We start from the raw sequence: 20,361 nt of genomic DNA on the forward strand, positions 1-20,361 counted from the left end.
AGACCAAAAGGGGGACATTGCCCTTGGATTAAGTTCTGTTCCTATGGGAATATGGGATTGGTGCAATGTCTCTGTGGGGTGTTTTCTGAAATTCCCACAAAGTCGTCAAGAATGAGAATCCGCCACTTGTCAGAAACCCCATTTGAAAAGTGATAGGAAACTCCAATCTAGATTAGGATAAACCACGTGAAGGTCAATAGTCCAACAAAAGATTCTTGATTATTCACATGAAAATTGACAATAAAAAGTGGTAAGCTAGTGCTTGGCTTTGCTGCTTAAATTAACAATTTACCTAGCTTGATTACACATGGGCCTCTTGGAAATTTAAAAAAAGTTGCTAGTGAGATGATTGGAAACTATTTATTATGCTTCATTTGTAAACCTCTCATTTAATGCCATATCATGGGATGGTGAGATGATAATGAAAAAATAAATGATGAGTAGATTTTTTCTTAGAATAAAACATCACGTACAATCCATTTTAATGCAATGCCAAGTGTACTGATTCTCCGGATTGACTTCTTTGACACCCCCCCTTCTCCCCCCTCCCTCTCTCTCAATTTTTTTATGGCATTTGTAGAATAATTTATCTAACACTTATAAAAGCATGATCTAGATAAGAATGGCCATGAGCTTAGGAAATAGCTAGGATTCAGAAACGTAGAAACTTGCTGTGATAAGTTTGTCTTTTGCATTAAATATATGTTTTTGAGGTGGTCCTAATGCTCACGGAAGCACAGTAGTGTATGACTTTTCAGAGTATTAATTCGGAAGAAAGTTAGGGAGAGATTATTTCAATTTCACATGCTCAAATTGAGAGGGAGTGCCTGGGGAAGACCTTCTGTTGGCAAGCAATCCACTTCTTTGTATTTAAGTGCCTGGCTCACACATCCAGTTGGCATGAACATGGAACCTTTAAACAAAAGTTTTTGTCATTTTATTTAAAAGTGACAAGGAATCTGTTAGTCAAAATGTTCGGCTAAAGCTGTCTTACTGGCATGGCTGTTAAATAAGATAGTGCATTCTCTATGTCACTTTAATTTTTAAGTTTCTGCAATTAAAAAAATATGTATATCATGGAAGAGAAATAAGGTATAAATTACCCTCATTATTAATCGGAAAGAGACAAATCCAAGTAACATGAGATGTCTACTGAACTCACATAAAACAAGGCTCATTGCAAGATAAATGCAGACATCTGCATGTGGATTCTAACACTGCAAGTAAAGGAACTCAGGTTAAAAAGGAATAGTGGTTGTTTTAGTCAGAATGTCCATGCCCTCCTGCCCAAACATGTTCAACACTGAGCAGCAAAGTCTCTGCACTCCCACTGTGGACCCAAGAATCTCCTTCTCCAACGACTTTGCAGACATTCAACAACCTACCAAGCATGAAAACACCTACAGAGAAGCCCCCGTTTCCTCAGAATTCGAGTTTTCTGTGAAAAACTACTCCATGATGTCTGCAGATGAGTTATTCTTTAAGGGCATGATGTTGCCTGTAAAGAATAGTCGCACCAACCAGCAGCGAAAGATGACTTTAAGAGATGAACTCTCTGTGGATGATGATGATTATGAGGATGTGTTTCCGAGGATACCGAAGAATGGAAGCCGGTGGATAGAGCGCCTTGGCCTAAAAAAGGGTCTCTCTCTCTCCCCTACCAATAAAAAATGCGACAAGAGTGATGGGGTGCTGGAAACTGTAGTTGAAGAGAAAATGCCTGGGCCTGTGTTTGTTCACGAAGAGGCCTTTGTTAGCAAGAAAACACGTGTAAGATAATCTTCTGCTTGAGTAGATGGTTGAACCTGGGACTTGCAGATCTAGATCAAGTTTACAATTCAAACAATGACTTAAATAAAGACAACATACACATACACACACACACACACACACACACACACACACACACACACATATTTCTGCATATAAACAACGCACTGCACTACTGATATGTTTGTTATAATTGGTTTCATTGTTATAGGAACTATTATTTTGAGGCCTTGAAGAATGTTTAAGTTGCGGATACAAATGGAGTAGGATTGGATCAATAAGTCAGATGGAAGTAAAGGATGTTCTAAAGAAGTAGCATCGGCAATCATCAAGGAAAGGGGGGTTTGTTGTCTGATATCTTGCTAAAAAGTTTGAAGTTTTGTTTGCTAATGGTGAAGGTATTGTATGGATAGTGGGTTCCATACTGTATGTTCAGGTTTGATTAACTGCATTTTTTTTTTCTAACTCCTGTTTCTATCTTTATATTTGACTCAAACAGCCCCTTCCGCCCTTAATTCCCATTGGAAGAGAGAGAGAGGAAGAGGTCAGCTTTTTCTGTTCCGTACAAATGTGAAATGTTGAATGTTGAACTCTCCTACGTATCTAGGATTAGAGATTATTGTAGTCAATCTATCCATTTCATATCTATTGTTTCAGTGATGTTCATCTCTCCCTAACTCTGTATACATATACATATACATATATATATATATATGTATAGAGGTGTAACCGGTACGGTATAAGAGCCAATACCGGTATACCTATAAACCGGTACTTCCGGTTTTACCAGTTTCGATCTAGTTTTTTCGATATATTATACAAAGTATATATAATATGCTATAAATATTATAATATATAATAATATAGTGATAATAATATTATTATAATTGTATTATAGATTATAATGATATATTATAGTATATTATAACATATAGTGATATTGTATTAATATAACTACTAATACTATAGATTACAGTGATAATATATAATTATTTATATGGAATTTTAAAATTTAATGTTATTTTAATTAGTAATTTAACATATAATACAAGATTATTTTATATATAATTATCTATATTAGATATAAAAATTATATATAATATAAAAAATCATATAAAAAATTAAAATATATATTTATATGAATCGCTTCAATCTAATATTAGAAAAAGAAAAATTAAAACCGGTTCACCGGGGATGTTCATCTCTCTCTCTGTATAAGAAACACCAATGTTGCTCGCTTTAAAATGTTGATTACAAGTGGTGTTGAAAGTAGAACAACAGTGACATTTTGACCTTTTATTATATAGATATTTACATCGCCTGGATCTAACATGTATACATAAAAGTGTGGAGAGAGAGAGAGAGAGAGATCTACATCACTCACAAAGCGGTTCGATTATACAATGACATCCCTAATACTAAAGCATATCATTTTCAGTATGTAATTACCATCGGATACCCTAATACCCAATAATTTGTAGTGTTTTACAGTCAAAATCTGTAACCCCACCAGCCATTTTTGGGACAAAATAAAATAAACGACAGTGCCTAAATTAAAAGCCCATAAATATTACAAAACTGGATTAGAAGTCAAAAGTATAGGTTCACTTTGACAATCTAATGCATCCTTCTTAATTTGCAGAAAAATAAGGGTAAAAACCCAGCAAAATAAAACCAATTAATTAATCTACTAAAAGATGGCGGTGCATAAACATCATTGTTTTTTGTCTTCAAGAATCAGAGATAGTAAGCACCCCAACAGGGTTAGTCCCTCCAACACGCAAGTCCCCTCGGAGACAAAATAAACATTCAAAAACACATTCTAATTGTATAAAGAAAGCAGCGATTTCCTAATTACAATGTCCAGAAACACTAAAATAAATTCTATAACGAGATGAAAGAAAGGGGGTGCCGCAGGGGTTGACCACTACCACAGTAGTATCAATGGTATTTTCAGTAGGTAATTGTTAAATAAAACATGTACATGATCAAACATTTCTGATTGGGAAAACACTGTTTGCTGAATTATTTACAACAGAAGCAACTTTCACCATAATTAAGGCTTTAAAAGAATAACATGATGGATAACTATAATTACAAGGCTTGTGAGCGTGGCAAAAAATTCTAAGAACCATTGGATATTTACAGTTTGTACAAAAATTGCCGTCTTTATCTTTTCCTGACGGGAAATAAATCAATTGGTAGCTTTGTTAACTATACATCTGCATCCAATAAACCAAGCATAACAACTTTGAGAATCAGGTAGAAAATGCCAGTGGTTGAGCAAGCACTTCAGCTGACAAACAAGAAATGTTTTGTATACTGTAGAAACATCATCTCCCCTTTTAAGTCTTTAACAAACAGGTCATACACTATAATTTCCCATATAGAGTGTGAGTAAATTCTGAAAAAGTAACTTACATGATACATGCACCCCTCCACAGCAACAACGAAGCTCTTCATCAGCTCCCTTTTATGGACGGGAAAGCAGTTCTTTACTTGACCGGTCAAGATATACTCTGCAAATAGTTTATACAAGAAACACAACGAATCTTATAAGCAAGAATTAAATTACAGAAGTCAAGTAAATATATATTGGATCCCTATGATAGGTAGGACAGGCAGCACCATTAATCTTGTTCTGATAACTGTGTGGGACCCAAATATTTCTCCATGGATTCTTTCTTACGCTCAGGATCCAGGCTGCAAGCACGAACAGTTCAGTTAGGTTCAGGTTCTAACTTCTAAACATTTAGATGTGCTGACAAACAATTATATAATCTCATAAAAATAATAAAACCTCAAAATTATGGCTGACCTATTTCTAAAGCCAAGAAGAGTATAATGTATAGCACTTGCACAAGCAGAAGCAGGAGCTATAGCAGCTGCAGGAACTGCACGAATTGCAGATGCCAAAGCAGATCCAGCGCCAGCTCCACGCTGGTACTCCTTCAAGGGAGTCCGGACTAAGGCAGAAGCAGATTTTCCCAAGCCATCACTAAGGCTTTCATAAGCCTGTCAAGTTAAGAACATTAAAAATTTAAAACCTTCCCTGGAGAACACAGCACACATCTTTTTCTGAACTGATAACCATTTATTAACTCCATCAGGGTCATGATTTCAATGCCCAACAGACTGAAAATGTTTATTATAAATGAATTTTTGTGACAAGACATGGCAGAAGGAAAATGAAGTATACACAAAGCTTGCAATTAACAAGAAATAAGGTCACATGTCCAAAACAAAACCAAAAAGGTAAAGATAAAGATGACTGTACAAAATAAACAAACTTTAAAATGATATGTCTTCATCTAAAACTCCACATATGCATGCTAGGATATAAGCTTTATTCAGTAAGTCCAAAACCAAAGTTGACAGCTAATGTAACACATTATGTACTGCATTGACCACTAAGGTCTTGTATACAGAACAATTGCTAAGTAACGTTTGATTGCTTTAACTAGGTTCATATCAAGATTTTAATTAAAAAAAACTAGATTCATAACAACATTTACGAAAAATCTATTAAACAATATCTTGGACGAAACAGCCCTTGAGCAGAGGGGGGCAAGCCCAGTTTAAAAGGATGAGTTCAAGTGGGTTTCCACATGTTTGTGCGCACATGGGTGCATGCACACAATTATTATTTATTAGAATTTACAAACATACAGGATCATCTACAATTAAGAATTACTGATATGACAACGAAAATATGGACAAATTCTTACCCGTTGGAGTCCTTGCTGTGCATCATTGGGCTGATCAGATCTTACATGTGTCTTCGATGTACTTTGTCCAGCCCATGGTACAGAAGGAGGAATGCTAGTAAAAATATATTCTGCTTGCCGCAGAATATCATGAGCCCCAGCAGCCAAATGTACCCCAAGTCCAACAGCTTCAAGTGAAATGCTTCTAAGAAATGCAGCTGTGCCTGAGAAAAAAAAAAAAAAAATTACCCAGTTTTCATTATTTATTATTACCCTTCAGATATCATGTGAGCAAACAAAAGGTAAGATAACATCACATATGGGAATTAGAATTGGTTTTACTTAAATAATTGCAAAGATGGATGCAATTTTTTAGTTACCACAACAGGCCACCAAAAAGAAAAAGAAAATCTGGATTAGCCCATAAAGAAATAATAAATCTCTAATGTCAATAAGCAATGCTCAACCATGCTCCCATAAATGATTCCATAAATGATTAAGAAACATCTGTTTTTATTTTTCTTTTTTATCAATAAATAACTATTACCAATGTTTTATTAACGAGGAATAGGCATAGCCCAAGTACACCATTGTTTTTAATTTTACTGCCAGTGGTAAGAAGTTTCACATGGTTCAACTAATAAGTTGTCTTATTAAAATAATCTTCTTAAACACCAAAAATTGCTAGGTGCTTGGGCTGCCATGATGGAGGCCCTGATTTTTCTGGTAGGCATTGAACCATGAAAATAGTTCAACTGATTTACCTCTTTGCATTCCCTTGAGAACTCTACGATCCCTCTTGTAGTTCTCAACTGGCAAAGAAACCAACTTCACAGCGCTGGAACCAACAGCAACAAATGATCGGATAGGAGGAAGGCCTCGCAATATTTTACGAACCTACATTATAGAAACATAACTATTTACTTTTGATATATAATAGTCAAGAAATTGGAACACGGAATCATTATGTTTTCAATAAGCACAATGAATGCTACTAAAAAACCTGGTTTTGTGAAACATCTTCCAGCCACTCCCCTATAATTGTTTCGCAAACACTGCCCCAGCCATAGATGCCAACAGCATGGACATGCTTCAGTTGTAGCTCAACACCCTGCCTCAATCAGTTAAATGTGATCAAACATTCCATTCACCCATCCCTTAACCCAAGAGGACTCGAAATCTCGATCACTGCATTCATAATTATACAAAGAATGCAAAATTTACCTTCCAGGGGACAAGATTCACGAGTTCTACATAATTCCCACTGCTCAGTGCTGTGAGATCAAAATGGTGAGGACTGTAGTCAACCCGAACAACAACAGGCCATACATCAAATTTCTGGAAAAAAAAAAAAAAACTTTAACACAATGAGTACATAGATTTTGAGCATAATAAAATACAAATACGTTTGATGAAGAACCGAAACATGAATTATCCAGAAACATAGAGGGTTATAGTTCTGCCCAAATTCCAAAATTGACTAAATGAATATCGAAAAGCAACATCATCTGGACAATACAGACAATGCAGCAAAACCCAAAATAGACAAAGCCAAAGGCACTGGCACCAGAGAGAGAGAGAGAGAGAGAGAGAGAGAGGACAACCAGAAATTATATAGCACATCATAATCATGATATAATCAAAACAACATGCCTGAAAGAAGGGAAGCAATGCCTCATTTGGAATTGTATGGCCATGCAACAATTTTGAACCATCTGACTCTTGGTAACAAGCAGGAGACTGGTCGACTGGTGAGTTCTTAGACCCAAAAAAGTTGATGAGAAAATCAAGTTGGGACTGATGAAGATTCAGTAGAATGGGAAGTAAAGCAATGCGCAACCTGAAAGGGAAAATTACAAGAACCGGCACAAGTACTTATAAGAATATTAGTAAGTTAGTAACCACTGTGAAAACCACACTCACTATTTTCCCTTCACATTAGAGGGGGAAAAGTTGGTGCATAATTATTGACCATGCTTCAATACCACTTATCAGCCTAACATGAGGTAGAAGACATTAATATGCACAGGAAGCAAGAAGCAAAGATACTGCTGCCATTAATATTATAAGACTGACCTCGATGCATAAATTATAATTTCAAATTTTTTATGCAAACCTTACATGGGCATGCACACCCACACACATATATTAAAGTCACAATAGTAATCAAACAACTCATGTAAACCTAGTAGATAATTTCAACTGAAAAACGGAAGTTCTAAGATAGAATAACAAAATATGGTAGTACTCTATGAAAAAAGGCTAACAGGTTAATATCACCTTTAATATCAGAAGAATTCAAATAAAGCATTAGATTATTTAGACTTACCGATACTCCTCAAGAGGAATAAAAGGATCTGGTCTGACAGCTTCTAATTCCAGTTTCAATGCTTTTGAGGATGATTCTCTGGGATGTTCTTTTGAATGCTTATATCCAAGCAACTTCCAACACAAAGGTAAAGAAAGTTTCAGACTGTTAAAGAAAAGAACAGAAAGGAAAAAAAAAAAAACAAAAACAAAAACAAAAGGTAAAGACATTTGAAAGTTCAAGAATTTCAACAATACCAGTTTCCATGGTGCGTCCCTGCTCTTATCGTAAAGATGAAAATCTTGAACTGAAAGAGAAAGTTTAGATGCGCATACTCCACCAATTGGGAAAAGGTCATACTGAAATTCCATCCCTGATAAATAAAGCTCCAGACATATAGTTTTATCCCTTCCATGATACGACTTAGAATGCTCACCATCATCTCGAGAATCATGCCAGTCAGAACCAGCATACATTCTCCATCTGACATCAATCTTCTTTAAATGTATACGCCCAGTAACCTTTCCAGTATCGGCATATCTCGTATTATCAATAAAAGGAAGCTTGCCTTCCACAAAATGTTCCACACCACTTTGCTCACTAGCCTCTGAAATGTGGTTTTCTACGATTCTTACAGAAGTGTCCCCATACCATCCACTAGTTCCCGTTTCAAGATCTCCACCCCCTGCATTCATGGATCTGCATTTAGGTATCTCAGGCATAGATTGTTTGCCCATAGATAATTCTGACAAAGGGAAAAAGTCATCACCTTTTATAAACTCTGGAAAGTAATCTTCTTCTAAAAATGAGGTCTGACTACTTTCCAGTCCCACTACAGGCATGGACTCATTGATGGACAGATCATGAGATGATATTTCAGTAGTTTCAACATTTAAGCCACACGAATCACCAAGAAGGCTTTCATTGAGTGAAACACAGATGTGGGACTCAGAAGAATCAAATTGGTAGATACCATTGCTATTAAATTGAAATGCATCCTCACATATCTCATCCATCAAACCAACCAATCCAGGTTCACTCTTTGTATCTACACTTGCGGTACACATTCGCGAAGTTGATGGCACAGAATCACCACCAAGAGTACTAGTTTCATCATTAAAATCATTCTTCTCTTGTGCCTTCTGAATATTATTCCACCTAGCCTGCAAATGCACAACCGATTCCTCCACATCAGGAGCAAATAGCTGCTGAAGTTGAGAGGCCAAACGAATCAGACCAGAAGTGGTGTCATGGCAAGTTTCCACGTAAATGTGAGATTTAGAACATTCCACCTCCCACAGAAGGCCATTCTTACAGTTAGTTCTCAAGATAACTTCAATGAGTGCCTCCCAAGCAACTCTGACATAACCAACCTCGTGAAGATGCTCAACATTGTAAGTGCCACCAAGAATATGGGGTTCTGAAACTGTACGAAGAAGCAGCCCAAGATCCTGCACTTGGATTTTGTACTCAGTGTCAATTGAGTTTTTGACAGATGAATTTGATAGATTGAAGGAAGATGCAGCTAACAGACAAGCAACATATTCTTCAGCCACACATTCTTTTCCTTTGGCACTTGAAGAATAAAACTTGGGATCAAGAACTTCAATCCCATCCACCAATTTCCTCAAGTAAGGCTCATAACTCAATCCAACATCAACAAAGTTAAGAACAAAAGAGGACCCACATGATGTATTCAGATCCTTCTGCATACCATTGTCACCAGCTAGTTTCGTCTCAGGTGAGGGCAAGCTGAAAAAGGAGGATATAGTGTCTAACCAATCCAAGCGACCACCTATCGCAACAATGGTACCACATCTGACATTTACGGATGTAAAGCCATGAAAACTCTCTGGCTCCCACAGGTATACAATATCAGAACCCGCCAATCTAGATGACAATGCATTGGAACCTCTTCCATCACCACGCTTTAAAGTAGAATCACTGCATGAGATTAGAATAAACTCTTGCTCGGGAACCCCAGTGATGGAACCCCACAATTTGCCTTCTCCATGGGCTAGCCAAAAAAATTTGGCATCCTTAATACCTCCAATATTTGAGACAGACAGCAATTTAAACTTCTGAATTTTCAGTTTCAAAAGACACCATGATCCTGGAAGTTCACTCTGCATTGAGCCTCCAATATCCTCTTTTGCATCTGGGATAATTGAAATATCTACCGCATCACACTCCACAAGAAGTGATGTTTGAGACACAGAAGATGGTTCCCTAGAATTGGCAGCATCAGAACCCATGCATGACAATCCATTCATCACCTGATTTAAAAGATCGTGTAATACTTTATACTGAGAACTGCAAAGAGTAACTGTAACAGGAGATAGATGAACATGAAAGAAGAGTACAGAGGTCAGAATTATTCCTTGTCGAATTTGAGAATTTAACCCTTCCAGATCTTTCACAGTAGACACAGAAGCAAACTCACCCTTCCCTACAACTTTATAACTACTCCTTGATTCCCCTAAAGTGGCTAAGAGCTTTGCCCTCCTTTGTATCCAAGGACCAGTCACATGACCCTCCGGCCAAAGCATGCTGATGACAGAAAGACAGCCTGTTTTGTTTGTCATGGACAGAATGTTCTGAGAAGAAAGTTTTTTATTCTGCATGTTGCTAGAGTTAATTCCAACCTTATCTTCGCTTGCAGAAGAGACCGAGTAAATTTGAAGATCACCAACATGCAAACGCAAAGACCTTGTGGTTGTGAAAAAATGTTTTTTCTGTGAACTTGCATCTGAAGTTGGACTCATGTCTTTATTCACTCCCATGTTCAATGCCGACTGTGATGAAAAGTCAAAAACAACAAACTGGTCCCAGGAAGAGTAGCCTCTACCATCTTCACCATTTTCAAAAGGGAAGCATAGTATTACCCGAGCAATGGGCATCATTATATTGCCACGCAAGCTTTCTGTTGAAGACAAGCTTGTCATGGGTAGAGTAGAACCTCTTCTAGCATCTGCCTGTGATGATCCTTGCTTCTCATTGAAGACCCGGGGTGGGAATTCATTCCTTTTTCTGTTTATCTCAACAGATTTCACCACTTCCACGGATAAATTCATTAATGTATTAATCAGAGGGAAATTCACCCAGAAAACAAAAGGTGATAATTGCAATGAAATTGATGTTGGCCCCATAAAACTGCCATCTGATGAACTTGAACTCACAGAATATTGGCAATGAGTGACGCCTGAAGTTTTAAGCAATGTAACTTTGACTACACCACCCTTATTAACGAAAGGAAAATCTGCATCAGCTAAACTATTTATTTCCTCTGAATGAGGATCTTCAGCAGGAGAGGCAAATGGAGGGAGAGCGCCTTGAACTTCAGCTTGCAGTTGATAAATAGAATGCTTTTGACTGTTGTTCAACCCAAAGTCCAGGGCATTGTTTTCACTGCTGTGGTAATCAGAAACCATAACACACTCCACCATTCCATCAAACTTCATTTCTTGAGGACATACCTGTTAATCTCATCAGATGTTTGAGTAAGTGTAGAAGAATATCAAGCCACACAGACAGTGCAGAGCACAAACGGCAAAACAATAAATGGACGTAAAAGTCTTCAACCACATTTATTACCTGCAAATGAAGAATGATGTGTCTGCATTCTGCACCCAGATAATGAACATTAACCTGATCACCCTCAGGATCACACAAATGCTTTTGGGCTTCATCATGGAAAGAAAGAATGATGGAAATTTCAGCAAATGCAGCTTTTACAATGGTTTCAACATGCTGCTGTTCTGTAATCAAACATTGAAAGAGGAGAAAATCAAAGTTTCACTCACAAATATCTATGAGCAATATATGAGATCTGAAAACGCAATTGGAATTATTTAACTCTTAAATGAGAATATATTAGAAACGTTCAGCCCCAAAAGCTTAAACTAATAAGTGTACCAAAAATGTAATTCAAAGGTGCACTAGACACGCTCCCCCCCCCCCCCCCCCCCCCCCTTTCTCTCCCCTTTTCCCTACATGTAGTGTAAGATTTTATTATTCTTATTATTATTATTTTTTTTCAAACGAGAATTTTATTAATGAAAACAAAAATCATAGCTAAGATTCCCGTTGAATTATAAAAAACGGAGGTTCTGAGAATTTGAAGACTAAACCTTTTAGACAACTGACAAAGACCATTCTCTCTGGTACTTTATTTCAACTTTCAAGTGAAGCCAAGTAAACTGAAAATATAATGTAAGAAAAGTGACAGTTGAGGAGAAACATATATATATATATATATATATTTTTTGGATAGGTAATCAAGAAATTTTATTCATAGAAGTAGGCAAAGCCCAAGTACACAGGGAGGAGGAGAAACATATATAACAAATCTCATCTGTATAAGTTCGATTTTGGACAATTTGAATGGACCTTGGACACACCTAGGTGTCATCCAAGCATCACCCAGGCACCAAATATCATCTGCGAGTACATATTAGGCCAAAATACAACGCAAGTTGAAAACACAATCAATGCGCTAACATATAATGCATAGAATGATTAATGCATTCAGTATTAGAGTTCTAAAATGGGGAGAAGAGCGCATACCAGAGGGCATATGCAAAGATCCAGAAGCAAGGCTGGATGCTGCAGTAATTGCACTGAAAACAGAAGATGTCCACTTCCACATCCCACTGCTTGTTAAAGCTGATTGGGAACTTCGTATTCCATCAAAACATTCAAAAAATTGATCTACACTGCACAGAGGCAACAGAATGACATATTAGGGGCAGTGACAATATTTGAAATTGTTATACTTGACTACCAACCGAGGCAGGAGCAAGGCTATACACACATGAAACAAATTAAAAGGTTTGAAACATTCAGTTGTTGTTTACATGCATCCACTACTTGGCATTACCAGGAAACATAATATATGAATGCATATACGGAAGACTGGCTCTTAAGGTTCTAATGCAATTCCAAATTCATTACTTTTTCTGTTTGGAGTTGGAAGCAGTATGGTTAGACCCAATATCAGTTGCAAGAAATAGAAATATAATCAACACCGAGTGTCTCTGGTGGGAGTGTCAAGAGAAATTTCCCTCTATTGCAGCTATAATAAAAATATTGACACCACAAGACGATTACTAACCTTGCCCCAAAATCAAGTTCTTCAAAGTGATTTTTATGGTTTTCATGGACTGCAAATGGCAACCAATCTGAGATGACATGTGACCCAGGTAGCAGAGATTCAGTGACTGAATCTTGTAGCGCCAAAGAAGATGTGTCCATTGGAAAATCACCACAACTTGGCATCACCTTGTCAGTAACGTGTCCAGTAACTGGTGTTGATGAATGGCTGTAGGATGCTGCATTAATGTTAAAAGAATCCGTTAAATTGTACTGCATATGATCCTCAATATCAGAGTCCAGGTTCTTAAGAGTTCCCCATAAAAGCAAGAGCCATTTAATTGTGCAGGGCTGAAGTCTCAATTCCACGGGATCAATGTGAATATCTGCATCCATTTTGTGAGTGTCTAAGGATCCATTCTTCCAAGGTATACTTAATTTTATATTCCCAGAAAACCCGCCTCTTTTCCCAGTCACAACAGGAGTGGTAATATTTGAGGGGCAGTGCACCGAAACATATTCACCAAAACTTGTTCTTGATATGCATGGAGAGCTTTCTTTATTGTTGTCATCATCAATTTGAAGAAGTTCAAGTACCGCTTCTCGAAACTTCACAGAACTTGTCAACTGACTTATTCCAAGAAAGCTCTCAATTCTTGCACCACCATTTAAATTGGCATCTGCAGAAACACAAGTTCCACATTCGGTTTCTGATATTCGAAGCACTAGGGTTGTGCGACTGCCCTCATTCTTTTCTTCCTTCTCCAAATATGGATCAAATGCAACTATCAACTTTTTTATCTTCACGTGGAAACTTGTAAGCAACCGTTTGACCATCTTTGCAATCATCTTAACACCTTCATGAACATCCCCAAACATAGATTTGGCAGCATCATCCACCATGTCATGCTCACCCTTTCGAAAGTCAGAATGGAGACCATCATCACCATGCTGAACTGAACAAGAAGTTTCACCCCCAGCTGGTGAATTATTCTTCGAACGAGGAGCAAGCACAAGCTCAAGTTCATCTATCTCAACCAGACAACCTTCACCCTTCCAAGGCATTTTAACCAGTAAAGAGCCAATGGACCCTTCTTTTATAATCACTGATGCTGCTGCACCAAACTGTTTGGGGGGAGGGGGGACAGGAAGAATTATGCCATAAGAAATCAGCATGATGACAAGTAAATCCATTCAAGTTAAAAAAAAAAAAAAAAAAAACAATGAAAAATGATGTTAGCAACCCTCTGCACCCTAAATTATATGAAATATCAATTAATAATAGTTACAGCTCTATTAATAAGTTTCTCATTATTTACAAAAAAAAAAAAAAAAATGTAGTTACAGTTCTAACATTTTGATCTACCATGTGTCTACAAAAGAAAGATATGGCCCCCCAAATCAGTTAATGTTTTTAAAATAAAATAAAATAACCTGGGAGTCTTATCCTTGGATATACGTAATACAATTGTGAACATATAGACTAGCGATATTAATCAATATAGTCGTCTTTCTTTAGGCTAAATCATCAGCATATGACATCACATTCAATGGTTCTCCACATAAAACGGGCGCCAAGCATATAACAAGATTAAATGCTAGAACGCTACATATTCTTTAAATCCGGAATAACTGACGAATTGAAAAAAGTGCTACTATTGACAAAGAAAACAAACATCTCCGCTCAGTTGAGTCTAATGAGTCAATATGACTCTAATTACCTTAACCGGTAGAAATCTCCCATTCTTTTCATTAATAAACACAAACAAACTTAAACAAAAATAAAAAATAAAAATTCGCGTATTCATTCCCATGCTAATTATTAATGAACTTTGTTTATTTCTGAAAAATAAAAGAATCAAGCGCACCTTCTCATTGAGACAATCGACATTAAGCGCGAGATCGCTAAGCTGAATCGTGCCCTCGCGGAGCTGCACGTCAAGCTGATCGAGGTCGATATCCCCCAATATGAACTGCCCCAATTTCTTCTTCAGCACGAATTTGCAGACCCTCTTTACGGCCCACCGCGAGAACATCGCCTCGGCCGACTTCGCAATATTCCAGGGGAACATTTTTATGCTGCTTGTCGAAGAATTCGGAATTCTCGAGGCCTGCGTGGAAAGTAGGGTTTTGGGGAGGTTAGATGATTAGGACCGAGGTCTTTCGCCGCTGTTGTGGTTGCTGGCGAGGAAGGTTTCCCTTCCATCGACCATGAAGAAGAAGAAGAAGAAGGAATTGTTTGTAGTTTGCGTGAAGTATAATTGATTGAATTTGGGTTCAGTTCTTACGAATCTTGGGGTTTTGATGAATGTTTTGGAGGTTTCCGTGTGAGTCCTCACCTCCGAGTTTTTTAATTTCCTTTTTAATTCAGTTAAAAAATATAAAGGAATGAGTTATCCTGAAATTGAGAAAATATAACTTCAAAAAAATTATGAGTACCGGAAAATAACGTAAACTAACGGAATATTTTGAAGGGTGACGCGTCATGTACAGTCAGTCCACTCGCGGAATATTACGTGTTACCACTATTTTGTACTTTGGGTAAATATTCCATTCGAATATTTTAATTTAATATTCGATTAATCTGTATGTACATATCAATTTTATATAAAAGTTCACAATTTATTTCATCCAGTTTAATTGGGAGAAAACCTTTATCCACATCTACTGCTTGAGATTTTTGTTAATTTTAATATAATTCTCTCCCTATATTAGAATTATATTTAGATGTTGAGATGATCTGAATTGATCTACGAATAGTAATGTTTTTGTAAATTCATGTGATTGAATGCAAAATCCTTTAGGATCAACCTTTGTTGCATATCAGCAAAATCTGTAAGCTACGATGAGTTCATATTTCATGAAAAATTTAAAAAGTGACGAGTCCAGTAATGATTAAGTTGAAACGAATTCAACAATCAAACATAACTTATATATATATGGGTAATGTTAGAAGGAAGTATCAAATAGACAAGTCTTATTCAAACTCTTTATAAAAAAGCAAAGCTTTTACAAATCATTTCTCTCTCTCTCTAATGTGTGTGTGTGTATATATATATATCTCGGTAATTCAACAAGTAATAGCTACTTTGATTATAAACAAAGTCGACATTTTAAATATTCTTTTGGATAAAGCGTATATCCGTATATTGGGTATTCAAATTTCAATCATACCCTAGCTATTTCTTGTTGACATGAATAACATTTTGCTCGACCCAAAATGGGAGGGAAAATCACTGTTTTTGTTCATTGTTTTGTGTTTTTGCTTTGTTGTCCTTGCGTGCAAAGTCACTCATTAGGTAAAAGAACATGTAAAAGGGAGTTTGGATGCCCGTATATATGGATGGTTAAAGAAGAATAAAGAGAAGCATGGCCAGCAATGGAACAGTGTTATAAAACTTTGAAAGACTGCTATATATTTTTAAGACAAAGGAACACTCTCTGATTGGATGAATCCAGCCATTTTCTTGGCATGGTGGAAACACTGCAATTCTGAGTTGAGATAAAGTACCAAAAGAGGTCAAGTGGAAATATCATGAGGCTTGCTTTTTAAACTGTGTATCGATGCAAAGGATGTCAAAAAGGAGGATCCTCCAGGACCCCACTACAAGGAATCAACTTAGTGATGAGTAGATGATGCTCTGTCATGACAATGACTGGCAATAAAAAATCAAAAGTTTAAACTCCAAGTTGGAAAGGAAACTATTTGAGTGGGAGAGAGAGTTTGAGGGAGGTGAATATTCAATATTGTCATATTGTGCAGATTGCAGATAGGGTCCTAAGGGTTTGGTATCCTTCTATTACTTTTATTTGTACCATCTTCCTATCGAGAAGCCCCTATAGCTCAGTGGTAGAGCGTCAGTCTTGTAAACTGAAGGTCTGTAGTTCGATCCTGCATGGGGGCACTTTTTTTCCTGTTTATCTTCTTTCTCTCACCACTCATTGGCTCCAGGTTTTCTATAGATTTGCACTGAGCAGATCAGGCAAGAGCAGACAAACAACTTGCATTTGACTTGGTAGCATAATCATATAGAAAAAGTCATTGCTATTATGATACATTTAAGTAATACAGCGGGCTAACTGAAAAAGCGCATACATTTTGAAAGGACTGCTGCAAAGCTACTCCTAAATCCCAAGTACACAAAAAAATGACATTCTAAGCTAACTTGGAGAAAATCAAAAACCTCAGGAATGACGAACCTAATGTTAGTACATTGCAGAGGAATTTGCAAAATTCTATTCCTGTAACGCACAGTTTTCTAGGAGCAAAAGAAGGGCGAAATTCCAGTAAGATCATCAAGTATGAAGTCTACTTTCTGCCTGCCAAAAACAAATGGGTGGAAGTGAGAACTCTGAAACATGTTAATCTGCAATTTTTTGGATGTTTTTTTAACATACTATAAGTTGCTATGCAAGGGCCAACTCGAAGAGTTTCAGAGATGAGAGCAATTACCGGCTTTGATTCTTTTGGCACTCCTGTCCATGTGCAAGACATCTGAATCCTTGTCATCGTCTTCATTATCTGTTAACTCAGATGCCCTAATGATGAACACCTAGGAAGAATAAATCAGGCAATTACCATAAGCAGAGCACCTCTATGATTGAAATTCTACTTAAAATTGGTGTTTCATAAAATAATTTTTGAAACATGCAAAAACAAAGCATAGCCAAACCATGCCTACTGGACAAGTACTTTCTGAGGGACATAAATATGTAGCTTTATGCACGTGAAGAATGTCAACATTACATAAGACAATTATTCCTAAATAAAGTTGTCAACATCAGAATCGTACCACAATTATCAACATTGGCATATACCACAACATTTGTCGTGTTTAATTGGAGTAGGTCGGCCCACATGCATAGATGCTTCAAAGCACTTATGGGTACCAAACGGGCATTGGAACCAGAATCCAACTACTCACCTTAAATTTAGTGGGCTTAATTAACTGGAACACCAATGCATCCCCATCAACTAGTTGATGATCAACGGCGAACCCTTTCCAGCCACCGCTAAGACCAGTTTTCCGAGCAAGATATCTTGTTGGGAACTCATTTCCACTCTCATCTATTAAAGTGATAATTTCGTCCTTATGGGAAAGGTGCATCTTGCAGAACTGGACTGAAAGACCCTATTTTTGTTGCACAAGATTATGATAAGAGTTACTACAATTAAATCTTCTAAAAGAACAACCAAATTTTAACCAACAAAATACTTCATTATAGGGAAAGAATAAGACATCATATCCGACAATTAAAAGGATAAGCGACCATTGACAGTCTGTTAACTGTCAACGATGCCCGAATTTCTATTTTCAGCTGTGTCCTCAAGCAAAATTATCGACAGAAATCCATAAACAATGGCCGTCTACAAGACTAGAAGAATCGAGTCAACACCTGATACTATATATTACTGAAATAATTGTCTTCGTTCATGGCATCATTTATTTTATTTGTTCAAATCATTCGGCTTACCAACCAAAATCCACCGGTGACGTGTGACTGAAGCATGGGCTTCAGAAACGTGGGGAAGTCAGATCCCAAACCGGACTCAACTTGTTCTGCTCTCTCAATCGCATCTTGCCTTGCTTGATCCGAAGCATAAAATCGGTTTAACAGATCTCTCCGCTGATAGCTAGTCAACCCACAACAGTCATAAGATAAGTAAACTACGAAATACTCGATTCTTTTATGACCACCGAATCAGACATACCAACCTTCTGGGCCTCGCCAAAGGTTCAATTGGGACCTGCCCAGAAACAAAATAAAGCATTTTAGCAGAATAAAGATATGTCTAAGCATCTCAGACTATAAAAAACAAATCTCCAAATAACTTAGTCGGAGGTTGATTTGAGTGTGGGCACTTGTAACACACACACACACACACACACACAGAGAGACAGAGAGAGAGAGAGAGAGAGAGAGAGAGAGAGAGAGACTGACTTCCTTGTAAGTCGGAGGGGGCTTGCCAGAGACACGGCTTGACCTTCTCACCCGTACCGACGAGAGGTCCAGTAGCTGCCTAGGCCGCTTCACCTGCTTCACCTACACGAACCCCAAAAAAAATAAAACTCCACGAAAACGATCACTTTAGAATCCAAATACAGAGGGAGTCGCCGAGAGAGATAAGGAGCTATAAAACCCACCGGAAAGGTCTTAGGGCTCGCGGCCTTGAGAGCTTGAGCGAGCTTGCCCAGATTGAGCTCCTCCATTCGCTTCTTGTTCTCTTCCAACCTCTGTCGACGGCATTCCTCATAGCTTCGCTTCGATTCGACCACCATTTGCCTTTTCTACCCGACGATGATGCTCTCTATCTTTCTTTCTGTGTCTAAAGGAATTTTTTTTTTTTTTTTTGGGTTCACTCTTGCAAAGATACTGTGAGAACAGCGAAACCAAGAAAATGGAGGAGAAATACGACCGTTGGACTCTCCTTAATTTGTTCAATCCTGGACAGTACGATTCATACGACCGTGTTTTGTGCGCCAATAAGACAGGACCGAGTTTGAAACTTTGAATTCAAACGTGTCCACGTCATCAGGACACGTAGGGAATTTCAAACATTGAGCTCCTCCCGCAATGTGCGGTGAGTTGGCATACGGTACTTGTTAGTACCAGTGAACTGCGGCCATTTCAGTGTCATTTTACAGCCTGTTCCAATCAAATAACGATGTATTTTTTTTTTAGAAATAGTAATTGCAGAGTACAATGATTACATAATTTTTTTTAAATGAATAAATATAAAATTTAGAAAAAATAAAAAACTAAATTTATTAATAATGAATCTTACTATTTTTTAAAAAGAATAATGCTATATATAATCGTGAATTATGCAAGTATTGTGCATTCATTTTTAAAAAGAGTAGCCTATTATTAAAAAATTAATTTTCTTTTCATATAAGTCTTGTATTTATTTTTTTTTTAAATGATTGTACAGTACTTATATATTCATGACTGAAAGTATTTTTTTTTTTAAATTACATGGCCGTACGAACTTGACGACTATAATTAACTTCAAGGTTATATCTAACATTACTTATAACTGTTAACACTTCTTTTCTTTCATTCTTTCCTTTTATTTTTATTATTATTATTATTATTATTATTATTATTATTATTATTTTTGTAGTTTTCCCTCTCTTTTTTGAAGCCGCAGTGTTTAGCATGCATATATTTCATACATGAGTTTTGATTGGCATCAGCCACTGTAGCGGTGTGCAATTTTGCACACCGTACGTGGCAAATGTTTTTTTTTTTTTTTTAATTATCCGAAACGCACCGTTCGGTAGTTTAGTGAGATATGAAATTCATTTCGAATTGAAACCCCCCCTCCCCCGGCGTAGAAATCGAGCCCGCGTCAAATGTAGTCCCCGCCCGCGTCGAACCTGATCTCCCCACCCCCACCGGCGACGCCGTCTGTTTAAAGCCGTCCAGCCATTGTCGCCGGTTGAAAGCATCCGGCGACGTCCTCTGTTTGCAGCCGTGACG

The 20,361-nt window shown here is 37.2% G+C and overlaps 3 protein-coding genes and 1 non-coding gene across 11 annotated transcripts; 2 read left to right on the forward strand and 2 right to left on the reverse strand.

The window, feature by feature from the left end:
* The first annotated feature begins 1,269 nt into the window (after nt 1-1,269).
* Nucleotides 1,270-2,430, forward strand: LOC122311875. 2 transcript variants are annotated; one of them, XR_006242896.1, is made up of 3 exons: nt 1,270-1,768; nt 1,982-2,168; nt 2,270-2,430. XR_006242896.1 is itself a non-coding variant. In XM_043126636.1 (2 exons), exons 1-2 carry the CDS (start codon nt 1,270-1,272, stop codon nt 1,994-1,996), a joined length of 516 nt encoding a protein of 171 aa, XP_042982570.1. In that variant the 3' UTR covers nt 1,997-2,430. The 2 variants fall into 2 exon arrangements, 1 of the variants encoding a protein (XP_042982570.1); XM_043126636.1 differs by having other exon boundaries at nt 1,270-1,770; nt 1,982-2,430.
* On the reverse strand, nt 1,588-15,256 carry LOC122311874 (autophagy-related protein 2-like). 5 transcript variants are annotated; one of them, XM_043126635.1, is made up of 16 exons: nt 14,745-15,256; nt 12,899-14,001; nt 12,352-12,500; nt 11,380-11,543; nt 8,555-11,261; nt 8,043-8,470; nt 7,807-7,919; nt 7,131-7,317; nt 6,702-6,815; nt 6,481-6,588; nt 6,242-6,374; nt 5,499-5,701; nt 4,589-4,785; nt 4,399-4,473; nt 4,192-4,289; nt 3,756-3,992 (listed from the first exon to the last, which is right to left on the reverse strand). In XM_043126635.1, the coding sequence occupies exons 1-14, from the start codon at nt 14,946-14,948 to the stop codon at nt 4,401-4,403; spliced, it is 5,883 nt and encodes a 1,960-aa protein (XP_042982569.1). In that variant the 5' UTR covers nt 14,949-15,256; the 3' UTR covers nt 3,756-3,992; nt 4,192-4,289; nt 4,399-4,400. The 5 variants fall into 5 exon arrangements, with proteins under 5 accessions (XP_042982568.1, XP_042982569.1, XP_042982564.1 ...); XM_043126634.1 differs by lacking the exon at nt 3,756-3,992 and adding an exon at nt 1,588-1,726 and having other exon boundaries at nt 8,043-11,261; XM_043126630.1 differs by having other exon boundaries at nt 8,043-11,261.
* Nucleotides 15,257-16,709: 1,453 nt separating this feature from the next.
* TRNAT-UGU lies at nt 16,710-16,781 on the forward strand. Its single transcript has one exon. It is a non-coding gene; the product is annotated as a tRNA-Thr (tRNA).
* Nucleotides 16,782-16,904: 123 nt separating this feature from the next.
* Nucleotides 16,905-19,333, reverse strand: LOC122309292 (B3 domain-containing protein At3g19184-like). Of its 3 annotated transcripts, none has more exons than XR_006242394.1 (7): nt 19,023-19,333; nt 18,820-18,921; nt 18,594-18,625; nt 18,352-18,511; nt 17,670-18,008; nt 17,330-17,429; nt 16,905-17,196 (listed from the first exon to the last, which is right to left on the reverse strand). XR_006242394.1 is itself a non-coding variant. In XM_043122715.1 (7 exons), the coding sequence occupies exons 1-7, from the start codon at nt 19,155-19,157 to the stop codon at nt 17,186-17,188; spliced, it is 747 nt and encodes a 248-aa protein (XP_042978649.1). In that variant the 5' UTR covers nt 19,158-19,329; the 3' UTR covers nt 16,905-17,185. The 3 variants fall into 3 exon arrangements, 2 of the variants coding, with proteins under 2 accessions (XP_042978649.1, XP_042978650.1); XM_043122715.1 differs by having other exon boundaries at nt 17,802-18,008; nt 19,023-19,329; XM_043122716.1 differs by having other exon boundaries at nt 17,802-18,008; nt 18,820-18,912; nt 19,023-19,327.
* Between the last annotated feature and the right edge of the window lie 1,028 nt (nt 19,334-20,361).

Source organism: Carya illinoinensis, chromosome 5, assembly GCF_018687715.1.
Source record: "Carya illinoinensis cultivar Pawnee chromosome 5, C.illinoinensisPawnee_v1, whole genome shotgun sequence".
Classification (NCBI taxonomy): Eukaryota; Viridiplantae; Streptophyta; class Magnoliopsida; order Fagales; family Juglandaceae; genus Carya; species Carya illinoinensis.